This window comes from Neofelis nebulosa, chromosome 12, assembly GCF_028018385.1.
Source record: "Neofelis nebulosa isolate mNeoNeb1 chromosome 12, mNeoNeb1.pri, whole genome shotgun sequence".
Lineage (NCBI taxonomy): Eukaryota > Metazoa > Chordata > Mammalia > Carnivora > Felidae > Neofelis > Neofelis nebulosa.
Window position 1 is genome coordinate 15089468 of NC_080793.1, and position 12241 is coordinate 15101708.

Here is a 12241-nt window from a genome sequence, read left to right on the forward strand (position 1 = left end):
GCCAGACAGACTTGAGTTCAAATCTCAGCTTTATGGTTCTCTTATCCCTTTCATGGTCAGATTTCCTCTGTGGGGGAGTACTACCTATCTCACAGAGTTATTTCTGAGGATTAAATGAGATTATTTCAAGTGTCTGGTATCCTGCCTGACCAATCTTGGGAGCTCAGGAGGTGACAGCAGTGATTTCTTGTGAGCATATTTTATTTCTTGACAGCATAAACTCCTGGAAGATGGGGACCTTGTCTCGTCCCGGCCTTCCAAACTAGGCCGGGGCCATACATGTGGTGCCCAGTCAGGATTTGCGGGCAATACTGCTAGTTTTGTGTGGTTTGGATCTTACGCTGGGGCTCCCTTCCATTCTGTGTCTGACTCTGTCTGACCCGCATAGTAGGGACCTGGAGGGAGAGATATCTCTGAGCTCGGAAGGGAAGTCTTCCAGGAGGAAGGGGTATTGGAGGGGTATTCCGTATTGGAAGGATTCATAGTTGATGGGGAGAGGTATTTTGGGAGCCGTAATGGGCATGCGGGGTCGAGTTAGCATGGTGAACCAGGCTCTCCGGTAAAATGGCACATTTTTCCTCCTAAGTAGCCCTGGGATCTGCCCTCCACGTAGCGCCTTAGCTGCTTCCTATCTGCATACAGCAGTCCTTTCCTGCCTCAAATATCTGTCTGTCGTTACCTCCTCTAAATTTGCCCCAATGGTCCAGGCTGGGTCATGGTCATTTCTTCTGTGCGCCCTCCCGTGGTATCCCGTGCTGTCCCTTGTCACAGCTCAGTAGTGTAATTGTCTTTTGGGTCTCTTGTCCCCACTCAGCTGTGAACTCATTGAGGGTCGGGTGGCCCCTCAGTCACCTCTGTATCCTCAGTGTCCAGCACGGGCACCGGGGGGAGAGTGTAAGCACGTTATACAAATTACTGGCGGACGGAAAGGAAGAAACATTTGGGCCGTGGAGGAGATGCCAGGCTATGATATTTGAACCGGGTTCTCTACGACCGATGGACTTTGAGCAAAGGCGTCCTGTTTCAAAAGAGGCCTCTCAAATGGAGGCAGCATACGCGATGGACCGGTGCAGGGAGGAGGGTGGGTCGGCCAGTCCTGCAGGTCCTGCGTGATAATTCTCGTGTTCACATGTGGAGCGGGTGACTAGACGAGTTTTTATTTGACAAGGTGAGGCCCCCCGCCACGACCCAGCTTTTAGGTGTAGCGGTAAGATTTGCCTGAAAGATGGAAGCGGTGCCTTCATGCCACGCTCCCTAAGCTGTTGGAACAGCCGGACAGATGGTACCTGTCACCTGTGTGGAGCGGTTTCCACCGCGAAGTTCACCGCACCACTCGTAATGACGTCCCTGTGACTCCCACGCTAACCATTTGTCGTTTGGTTTTAAAGAACTCTGTTGTGGCTGGGGAATGGGCAGGATACAGTTGTTGAGTCCTTACAGACTCCTCGAAGGATGTCCTGTTTGAAGACAGAGAAACTCGTGCTTTGGGTGGTCTCAGGACACTTCCTTCTGTGGTCGTGGATTTTATTAAGGAATTGAGGAGAGGTGGTTTTTTTTTTGTTGTTGTTGTTGTTGTTTTGTTTTTTTTGTTTTTTTGATAGTTACAAGATGAATTTTTGGTCGAAGTCCCAGAGTGCTTAAAGCCTGCCCCCGACCAGTAGTACCCTGCCCTGTGCGGTTTCCGAGGCGTGTGTCTGTGCTCCTGGAGGACGATTGCACGGTGAGGCAGGCTGTGGTGCTATCGTGTGCTAGGCTGGTACGTGTAGACTGCTGGGCCCCTTGGAGGGCCGGGCTGGGCAGATGGGCCATCCTCAGGGTTTTAGGGCCAGAATCTTACTGGCTGAATGTTGGTAAGCAGCCCTGTGCAGGTGCGAGATGGAAAATTCCGAGTTGTTCTTCTAACAGCACTTGTCGCTGCCCGTTTACGGGGGTCTTGCCGCCCGGGACTGCAAGTCAGCGTCTTGGAAATAGACCCAGTCAAATGGATATTTCCCCTCTTGACCAGGAATGTAGAAGACAGAAAGGTGGAACCCGTCCACTGTGGTAGGGGCCTGTCAACCTCTCTCTGCCTTTTGGGGAGCCACAGTGTCACTGCATTTTTGATCAGGATGTAACCAAGAGGATCAAGACCTAGTTTTGTGGTTGAGCTAGCTCTGGAGTATCTCTGAATCCTTTGCTTCACTGGAGCATGTGTTCAAGTAGGTGATCGCGTGAGTTGAGCAGAGTAAGAGGGGCCACATCACACCTTCTGGATTTGCACCTCTTTTCTGTACAGTGGAAATCCTGCCACTGTTCCGGACGGGGTCAGTGTCAAGGAGCCATCTTTGGGGCCGGGCACCTGATCTCGGGGGCCTGGCTGGCCCTCTCCCGGTGCCCGCCGATGCCCTGATCTGGGGGCCTGGCTGGCCCTCTCCCGGTGCCCACTGATGCCATGCCACGGCAGGTGACTCTCAAGCCCTCGGGACATCGTGCTGGCTCTCGGTGCCCGTGGCTGTGCTGCTGGGGTGTTGAGGGGGCCCCGAGAGCAACACCAGCCGGCCCCGGGAGCACGTGGTGGGGACCACAAGGCACGAGGCAAACACGCGAGGCTCCGGGTGCTCCTTTCCTCTGCGCTGTGGTGTTCGAGAACTTTCCCTTTTAGGAGTAGTTTTGAAAATGGTATGTGTGGGTGCACTTTAATTATAGTCTCATGTTTCAAGTACGGCCACAGAAGGGTTTGTTTTTTCCTTTAGCCACACGTTAGCTTCTTCAAAGAGCTCATCCCAGGCTGCAATTTCCAGAGTTCTGAAGTATTTTTAACATGAAGTTGTTAGTCTCTTTGAAATCTGGGCTCCCGTGTTTCCTTTCAGACAGCAAACGGGGCCGTGCAGGGGGAGCCGAGCGTCTTCTTCCCAGCTACGTTTCGAGCTTTATTTTGTTGTCTTTCCCCATTTCTTGTAGTCATTCCCCTGCTGCAGGCGCTGGCTTACTCAGCTGCACTCACATACTCCTCTGCCTGCTAATCCCACTTCTGAGAGTCTTTCCTGAGGAAATCATTTAAATGCAGATAAAGCTGTATGTACAAAGATGTGTATTTCCTTTATTTATAAAAGTGCAAAATTGGAGATGACCTAAATGTCAGATAAAGGGACCGGCAGAAACTGGTACATGCGTGCCTACAGTGGAATATTAATGCAGCCATTAAAACCTATGTTTCTAAAGCAAATTCAGTAAGAAAAATGCTTCTAATAATAAAATTCGAAGGGAAAACAATTAAGCCCCAGTGCAGTGTCACCCAGGCCAAAATGCGTGGGAAAAAAAGGATGGAAGGAAGTCCACGGCATGTCTGTTGTAGGTACCTGGAGGACGGTCATGTTCTTTTTCTTGTCTCTGTTACCCATTTCCTGTAATGAGGATATATTCTGTTGAGAGTTTTAGAGAAGGAAAAAGAGCATGCACCCAGCAGTGCCTTTGTGATCGCTTTTTAGACTCAGGGCTGTCCCGTCCCTCCAGAACTGGTGCCAGAGCAGTGATGGAGGAGGACCCTGTGGTCTGAATGTGTTCTCGGTCATCCTACTTTAAATACCCGGGATTGTTAGAAAAAGCGTTTAAACAAATGGAGCAGGGCCTCTGCAGATGTATGAGTCAGAGATTATTAGGGATCACTTGGGGTTTGTTTGTTTGTTTGTTTGTTTGTTTGTTTTTTAATGTTTTCCTTCTTCTTGATGTTCTTTCTGCTTCCAGGGAAATCGGTTGAAGTGGAAATGAGCTCCCAGAATGAACCGACGGAGAGGTGAGTGTGTGGCGTCCGGGAAGAAGACGGTGGTTGGTCGGTCTGCTGGGTACACTGTGGCTCCCTCCCGTTCAGAGAGTCCCCTGCCTCTTGTACGTAAAGCGTAAACACCTGTGAAACTGACGGTGCCCTCGCAAAGCGAGCAGTTTACGCTGTGTTTCCCGCAGCCTTCAGTCAGTTGTTTTAGGTCATTCGTGGCATTTCTCTGTTAGGTTCTGTGACTGGGACGACACGTTCCTTCTGCCGGCCCCTGGGTACCTGCAGGCTAAACATCACATGCCTTAGCCTGACGCTTGAGGCCCTCCTCGGTCTGACCCGTCTTTCTTTCTGTCATGTTCCCCGTGCTGCGGTCTTATCTGACCTGTTGCTGTTCTCCAGCCCGTGCCTGGACACGGGCCGTATGCTCGACTTCCTGTTGTAGTTTGGAAGTCCTTCAGCAGAGTCGGCGTTCGTGGCGATGAACCTGGCTCTCCCCGGCGCCCCCGTCTCTCTACGACTTCCCAGGATCAGCGATTCTTCCTGTAGCATTTGGCACCTCGTCACATTGCAGCACTTACCACATGGCCATGTGACGCTTCCTGCATTTACCTTCCCGCTCCCAGAATTCCCCGGAACGGGAAAGCGGCTAACGTATAACCGGGTGTTGGCGTGTACCCGCTGCTGCCCTAGGCATCCGCGTTCATTATTTCTGACCCTAGGAGGCAAGCATTGTTGTTCCCATTTTAGGGAGGGTCAGAGTTGCATGCTTGCCTTGAAAAGGCAGAGCTGGAGTTTGAACCTGAGTCTGTCATACTCCTGAGGTCTTATTACCGCAAGTTGCCTTTTTGGGGACAGAGACTGTGTCTCGAATTCCAGCCCCAAGTGTGTAGCGTATAGTTGGAATTCACAAAACGTTCATGGAATAAATGTATACTTTCTTAGTTTGCCTCGATGGCCCACAGGGAGGGTCAAGGTGTCGTCCTCCTCTGTTTACTGGTTAGAGGTTCTGACTGTTGTTAGTGCTATGGGTATTTCCCTCCTCTTTGGAGCAGCCACCCTTTGGGCTTCTGGGGCTAAGATAAAAAAGTAGAGACCAGTCTGGGGTGCAGAACTGTAGATTTTATGGGCCTGTCGAAGGCCACATCATCAGAGGGAGCAGGTGGGGAGGCATCACCGCTCACCGGAGGATGTTTTAATCAGAGCTTCTGTGAGTTCGGAAGAAAACTCCTTTCCCGCTGTAGTATTTTTGCAGATCCCTCCCGGTTCGACCCTCCGCTCCCATCCTTCTAATAACGGATCACATTGCAGTGGCGGGCTGTGGAGAGGGCAAGCAAGGCCTCCAGGGTGGAGGCGGTCGTAACTGAGAGCTAAAGGATGAGGCCAGGGGCAGGGATTGCCGGAGAGTGTCCGTGTGCGAGGCGAGGGAGACGTGGCCCTGCGAGCTGGTGCCGGGAACGTAAGGGTCAAGGCCAGAGGACAGGCAGGGCCTTGCTGGACTGGTCCTCAGATTCTCTGTTAAGAGCGCAGATTCTGTGCTGCAGGAAGAGGGGAGTCTTTGAAGGAGGGTAAGCTGGGGCCAGGCAAGAGATTTGCTGTTGTGAAAGACGCCCGTGGTTGCTTGGAGAATGGGCTGTGGGGCAGGGGGCGGGGGGGGGGGGGGGGGGAGGGGGGGTGCGTGGAGCCTCTTTCAGCCCCCTTAACCATGTGTCACCCTTCCCGTTTCCGACAGGTTTGTTTCTTTTCCTTCTGTTCTGCCTTTTTCAGCTGTAGGCTTAGCACTCACACGGGTCACTCCTTAGCTAATTAAATGGGTGCCCTTGGCCCATTCGGCACTTTGGCAAGGCAGCGACAAGCCCGTGCGTCCATCACACTGTCTGGGTGAAGTTGCATCTGGTGTTTACCTGTTAACGAATGCGTGGCAGCTCCGGAGTCCTTTGCTCTTGTCTGAGCTCATGAATAATGAGACAAGAAGTAATGGGAAAAAGTGGGAGAAAAAAAGAGCTTAAATTAAGGAGCTTATCTATAATGGAGATTCAGGTGGGCTTTTCGCAGAGTTCAGGGTGTTCTTCCTTATGGCTTAGGTGGCTCTTGGCAAGTACAGGTTAATAACCAGATGATTGCCAGAGTGGTGGTTTTGGGACCTGCTTGGAGGCCGTGAGGGTTTTGAGAGTTTTAAACCCATAAGGCCTCTGCATGGGTTTGAGGTGGCCTCCCACTTTCTCCTGGGGTCCCAGAGCCAGACAGACCTGGGTTCAAGTGTGAGCTCTGCCACTAAGAAGCTGTGAGACAGTGAGCAAGCTGGTGATGTGGCTCAGTCTCCCCAGCTCTGAATGAGGATGGTCGTCCCTGCCTCAGAGGGTTTCTGTGGGGACCAGGCAAGGTAGTACGTCTAACATGCCTGGTACAGAGGGAGCCCTCGATAAGCAGCTGCCTTTGACCCGTGCTCTTTCTTAGGCTCCCTCCCATAAGCCACATAGTGGCTCCCCCTTCACTGGCTCCAGACTCAAGCCCACAGAGTGCTTTTTGTTTTTAGAGCATCCTCACTAAAAACTGCTCTGGGGAAGCAAAAGGGCTCCAAAACAAAGTTGTAAATACGGGGAAATGACAAGGGGCCAAGTGATCTTAAGTGTTTGTTCCCAAGTCATGGTCCTGGCTTGGAATCTTAGTGTGAGAAACGAATTCTCTTTCAATCCCGATGGTCAAGGATTGAGGAAGACAATTTAACCTACCAACACATCCTGCCTGAGTCTCCTGAGCCTTCTGCCTCTCATGCGTTGTCCGACTGCGAGATGTCCGAGAAGTCCTCCGGCCTCTCCCGAGACCAGAAGCAAGACAGTGAGACCGGGAGGACCTCGGTAATGGTGAACCATTTTTCTCAAGGTAAGCTGAGCTTTGCTAAGCACTTCAGATGCGGCCAAGGTTTCCTGGTTTAAACAGTAATTTGCCGTCTTGCCTGAGTAAGCAGAGCGTAGTGACATTCGAATATTTGTCTGATGAAAGGAGATCCTGGCAGGGCCAAAGCTGGTCATTCAGACTATCATTTATCACCAGGGAAAGCTGCGGTTGTTGAAAGTGTTGGTGATTGGGGAAGAGTCATTTTTATTTCTTAATGATGACTTATTACGTGATTTGCCATTTCCTCGTGCTTCTGACAGTGGCAGAAAACAGGCTGGAAAGCAGAGGTTATGTGTCTGTTCCAAGTGTGGTTAATTTCCTGGTGTTCCTTTCAGACGCTTTCCGAGGCACTGTCGCTTTGAAGACTCTTGCTTTGAATCGTACAGATTCCCCAGGGCACCTAACGCCCCCCCCCCCCCCGCCCCCACCACCCACCATTTGAACATTTTGTACTTCTGTCAATCTGCAGTGTTTCCCTTTAGTGTGTGACTCTTCATCCTTCGGCTCAGTCCCTTGTCCTGCCTCTGACTGTGACCCATGGGCTCAGTCGGTAGAATCAGTCTCCCAAGCCTCCATCTACCCGAGCTCCCTTTTACCTCTTCTGCATTTACAGTCTTCATTACCTCCTGTTGGGTGTTAGGGAGGGATTCATGTTTATAAGTCAATGTATTTCAGAAGTTCGAGGGATAATATAGGCGAGGGATTGGCAAATTTTTCCTGGCAAAGGCCAGATAGTAAATATTTTGGGCTTTGGGGAGCATATGGTCTTTGTTGTAGTTACTCAATCCTGTTGTTGTAGCAGAAAGCAGCCATGGACAAAACGTAAATGAGCAAGTGTGGCTGTGTTCCAATAAAACTTTATTTACCAAAACAGGTGGTAGGTGGGTTCGACCTAGGAGCTGTGGTTTTCTGACCCTTGGTATACATTCTGGACCTCAGCTGACATCCTCTGGTCTCTCCTTTCTTCCAGTGGTTGTTTGCAAGACACCCAGAGTGGACCCAGAGCACGAATCAGACACTGGCACCTCCATTCTAAAAGCCTTTTGTTGACACCTGATCACATAGAACGTGGTTTTTGAAAATCAAAATCTTTTTTAGCAACAGAGCTCCACCCCCCTTTTTTTCAGATGAAACTTTACACGGAGGCCAGACATGTGAAAGGGCTACAGGTAGAGCCTTTATCCTCCCTGGTGGCTTCTGAGGCTTCTCTAGGATACCCCGAGCCCAGAGGAGCACAGTCTGAAAACATACCTGGAGCATAGAATATACACGTGTGATATAACTGAGGTGTTACCTGGGTTCTTCTAGTAGCCAGTTACCTAGATTTGCCTTCTTTGGACCTCTGGCTGTATCCCTGTGTGACTTCTGTGAGTTTTGTGTACTAGGTCTCTCTCGGTTATTTCTGGCTCTTTGATCTGCCTTCTGCTGATTTGGGTCAGACCTATGAGTTGTTTCCTTGTCTTTATTTGCACTTCCTTCTGTACCGTATCAACCTGGCATGGAGCTCAGTCCCTTTCCAAGAACCCCCGAATCGACTCCTACAAGGCCTTTGTGGGAGAAACATACTTGATTGAGGGCTTGAGGAATTATAAGGCAGTGGGGGGTTATAGCGCAGCAGGCCAGATCATTTAATGGGAATGTTTGAGATCTCTGCTCTTTCAAACCCATCTGATATGGTGCTGGGTACCTCTCTCTGCTATCTCCCGCCTGCCCCTCTTTTTTCCTACCCTCCCACATGTCTGCCCCCCCCCCCCCCCCCCCCCCCCCGCCAGCCAACCTTGGTTTATTTCCAATATAGAACCGTTTAGGCATCTCCTTTACGTCTCATTATTCTGGGCACCCCTGACCTTGGGCTTATCATGCCCTCCCGGTGAATTTACCAAGCACTTTCCTGAATGGGGACAGTGTTCTCTGGAGCCCTCCTAATACACTTCACTTTTAGCTTTTTTGGTTTGCTTCTCTTCAGACTTTTGGTCTCTGCATCTGTTTTTCCTTTTGTCGTGTTTTTATTCTAAGTAGAGAGATAATTTAAGGATTTTTCCTTTTTTCACTTGACATTATATCATAAGCTTTCTGACATGTTGTTACATAACATCATTTTTAGTGGCTTTAGAATATAGTCCGTTGAATGGCTGAACTGCAGTTTTCCTTATGTTCCCCCGTTGCTGAACATTTCAGTCCTTTCTAAAATTCCACAAATACGATCACTGCTGCAAGGGAGTATCTTTGAACACGAAGCTTTCTTTCTCCTTATTTTGGGGCATTTTCTTCTCCTCGATTCTGTGAAGTGGAACTCCGAGGCCAAAGATGCACACGCGGGTTTTAGCGGTTGCTTCTTGCAGGATTTTTGGCTTTAAAGAGTTCGCGTTCGTCAGAAGGATATTTATTAGTTGTAAGAGGGACAGCTGTTTTTCTCCCGTTTCGTAAAGATGAGTGTCGTGTTTCCCCCTCTCAGTTAGGGCTGCATAATTAATAAGTGGTGTCCAGTTTCCACTGGCGATGTTTCCTTAAGCCCTAGCGATGCTTCCAGCCCCTGGCCAGACTCAGCGGGAGGTGACGCGGGCCGATGGCTGCCTAGCGCTGTTACCCCAGAAGCCGGCAGCGGATGATGCAGATCTAAACCCGCGCGGAGGACTGCGGTCGAAATAGATTAAGTTCCCGCCTCACTCCATCCTGACTGGCCGCTGGCAGATTTGTGAGGCAGCCAGACAGGGACGGGAGGTGCCGCCAGGACCTGGCTGCAGACCGGTTCCCCCGGCTGCGGGCTGCGGCGAGGGCCTCGCACGTTCCACCAGATGACTGGCCGCACTTCCGGCATTAATCGAGATAGCTGAAGGCCCGGGAATTAAGTCACCTCATAAACATTCAGATTCATGGCAGAATTACTATTTAATTAGGAAAAGATCTGTAACATGGTGCTACTTTTAAATGAAAGTCATTTTGGAGGAATTAAAACTGGGTCATAACATTAGTCTAATGTTTTAAAACAAACATTACTAAGGCACACTGAGTGTACCCTAATTGATGAATTAAAGACATTAGTTTTGCCTTTGGGTACCTAATGTGGTTATGCTTTAGATCCTGATTCTAGAGTGTACCTCGAGATTGCAACTGTGTCTCGTCCTTTCTTTGTTCAAGTGAGATGTGGCAGAGGCTAGAAAAATAGGACATGTTCAGTTTAGAACATCTGAGAAATTTAAATTTTTACATCTTATTAAATGTTATATTGAGATACAGTGTAGAAGTTTTGAGAAACCTGAAATCTAACACCCAAAGGCAACTGCTGTCAATATTTAGGTATCTTTTCTTTTTTGTGTGTTTATGTGTCTTTTCTGTCTGTAAACTTTTAAATAGTTATAATTGTGCTGGATAATCCATTTTGTATCTGCGTTTTTCTGCGATATTACATGGTCCTCGTGATAGAATTTCAGTAGCTGTGTCATATCGCGTCACGGTGGATGTAACACAGCTTACTTAATAATCTGAGTTATTTTCAGTTTTAAGTGCTCCGTATAGTGCTGAAGATTAACATTTTCATGCATTCTGGCACATGGTTGTCAGCATGTCTGGTGATCTCTTTGAATAGATTCCTAGAAGTAGACTTATTTGGGGAAAGACATTGGAAAAGAACCCTTCTACGGCTAATGATAAAAATAGTTCCCCAAAGTCACGCACATTTATATTCACACGAACAGGATGTGCCCTTGAGAGTACCCTTCTTACAACTTTCACTAGCACCGGGATTATCATTTTGCTTTGTGTTTAAGTCTTAAATTAGTAAGTGGCAAATGGATAAATATATTCCTTCCGGAGAATTAGTCTCAAAAATATCTGGATTCATTATGGAGGTAGTTTAATCAACTCTCAGGCAATTCAGGCAGACTTGAAAGTGATCTGTTAGTTTCACCATAAGGAAGATTTTAAATTAATATTTGATATTTAGAAGAATAAAGGGCTGCATTACAGCTAGCATTAAAATTGTATGGAATATAATTTTTCCATGTGCTGTAAAGCCCCCTCCTTGTGGAGGGCTGCAGAGAATCATTACAGAGCTGTGTCTGTGGGCTGTGGTCACCATGCCTGGGAAAAAATCGCCAGTTGCTGACTGACTCAACACATCCCGCACGATTTAGAATTTCAAGATCGTGGCATAATCTGTAAATTATTCCATTTGTTGGGGGCTTCAGACTTTAAATTAAAAATACTCTCCTTCCCGTAGACTTAGTAATGGAACATATACAAGAAATTCGAAGCTTGAGGAGACGTTTAGAAGAATCAATCAAAACAAACGAGAAACTTCGGGGACAACTGGAAAGGCAAGGGTGTGAATTTGATCAAGGTAAGGGAGGACCTTGTCGCCAGCCTGCCTGTGCTTCATCCGGGAAGGGACTCCAGTTACGTTTGCCTGGATAAGCTTTCCCCATGTTGGGGAGAACTCACCCCGGTGGCCAGAGAGATTTCCGCTCAAATCCTGACCTCACCGCTCACCTCCACGGTGACCTCACTTAACGTTGCGGAAATACTGTAACGTGTTAGTTACAGTACTGTGTTCATGACGTGGGGACGATAATCCCCGTTTTATCCTGGTGCAATAAGGATTGAGTGAGCTAACTTCAGCAGGGTGCCCGCACGGTCCCTCGCACGGAGTGACTTCCCAGGCACTGAACGAGTCTGCCGGCCCCTGCACCCTGGATTGTGCTTGGCTCCTCATGTGACGTCGGTGGCTGTAGAGAAACAGATAGGGGGTTTTAAAATGAAACAGAGCGGCGTTTCGTCTTTTTGTCAGTAATGGATTTTAAAAAGTATTAGCGTGTAGGCAGTTTGGTGAGAGTCTCATACGCCCATTCCCAGGTCGCCATTATTCCTGCGTAAACACAGTTAGATCTGAATGGAATATTCTTCCATGCGGAACTTAAAAATGGGTTTTTCCGTAGGGAAGACATTCACATGGTACAGAACTTAGTACCTCCGTTCTGTGCCCATCCATCCTCTTCTGGCTCCTCTCCTCCCACCTCTGGTAGGTGTCTTCCACATCCTTACAGTGGTTTTTCAGTGCAAATGCAAATATATCTTCTTACTCTTTCCCTCGCCCAAAAGGTAGAATACTTTATGCCTGTCCCTGTTTTCCTTGAACAGAATATTTTTGGACATCTTTCCTTGTTGCTCCAAAGAGATTGTTTTCGTACCTGAAGAATGTGCCTTGGGAGCAGCTTTGTGCCCTGGGAAAGAGCCTGAGTTTGCTTGGGAGATGGACTGAGCTGAGTGTGGACCCCGGCTCTTCCGTGTATCAGCTGGGGGGCTTTTGGGCAAGCCACCCCACCTCTCCCGGCTTTCATTATTGTACAAAACAGAGTCATCGTGAGATTTCGATAAGGCAGTGCTCTGAATAGGGCGTTGCTCTGTGCCTCACTCAAGACGTGGTTGTTTTCTTTGCCATTATCATGTTATTTCACTATTTTATTTTGTACAACGTTATTAGTTGGACATTGCAAAGCTCGGCAACAAGTGGGGACGCAAACGTTTTTAGAGATTAAATCACGGAGTTCTAGAAAGATGAACTCCGTAGAAGCACTTGAGTCCTTGGACCCCTGGTCT

General features: G+C 48.7%; 1 protein-coding gene across 7 annotated transcripts in view; it reads left to right on the plus strand.

The window, feature by feature from the left end:
• The window catches only part of CDK5RAP2 (CDK5 regulatory subunit associated protein 2), a 171049-nt gene that overhangs the window by 134332 nt on the left and 24476 nt on the right, over positions 1–12241 (plus strand). For all 7 annotated transcript variants that reach the window (XR_009251448.1, XM_058694350.1, XM_058694351.1 and 4 more), the window contains 3 exons: positions 3724–3772; positions 6456–6631; positions 10866–10985. Coding sequence is in view for 6 of the 7 variants with exons in the window: in XM_058694350.1 (XP_058550333.1) it covers positions 3724–3772; positions 6456–6631; positions 10866–10985 (345 nt within the window). In the remaining variant the exon portion in view is untranslated. The remainder of the gene's footprint in view (positions 1–3723; positions 3773–6455; positions 6632–10865; positions 10986–12241) is intronic.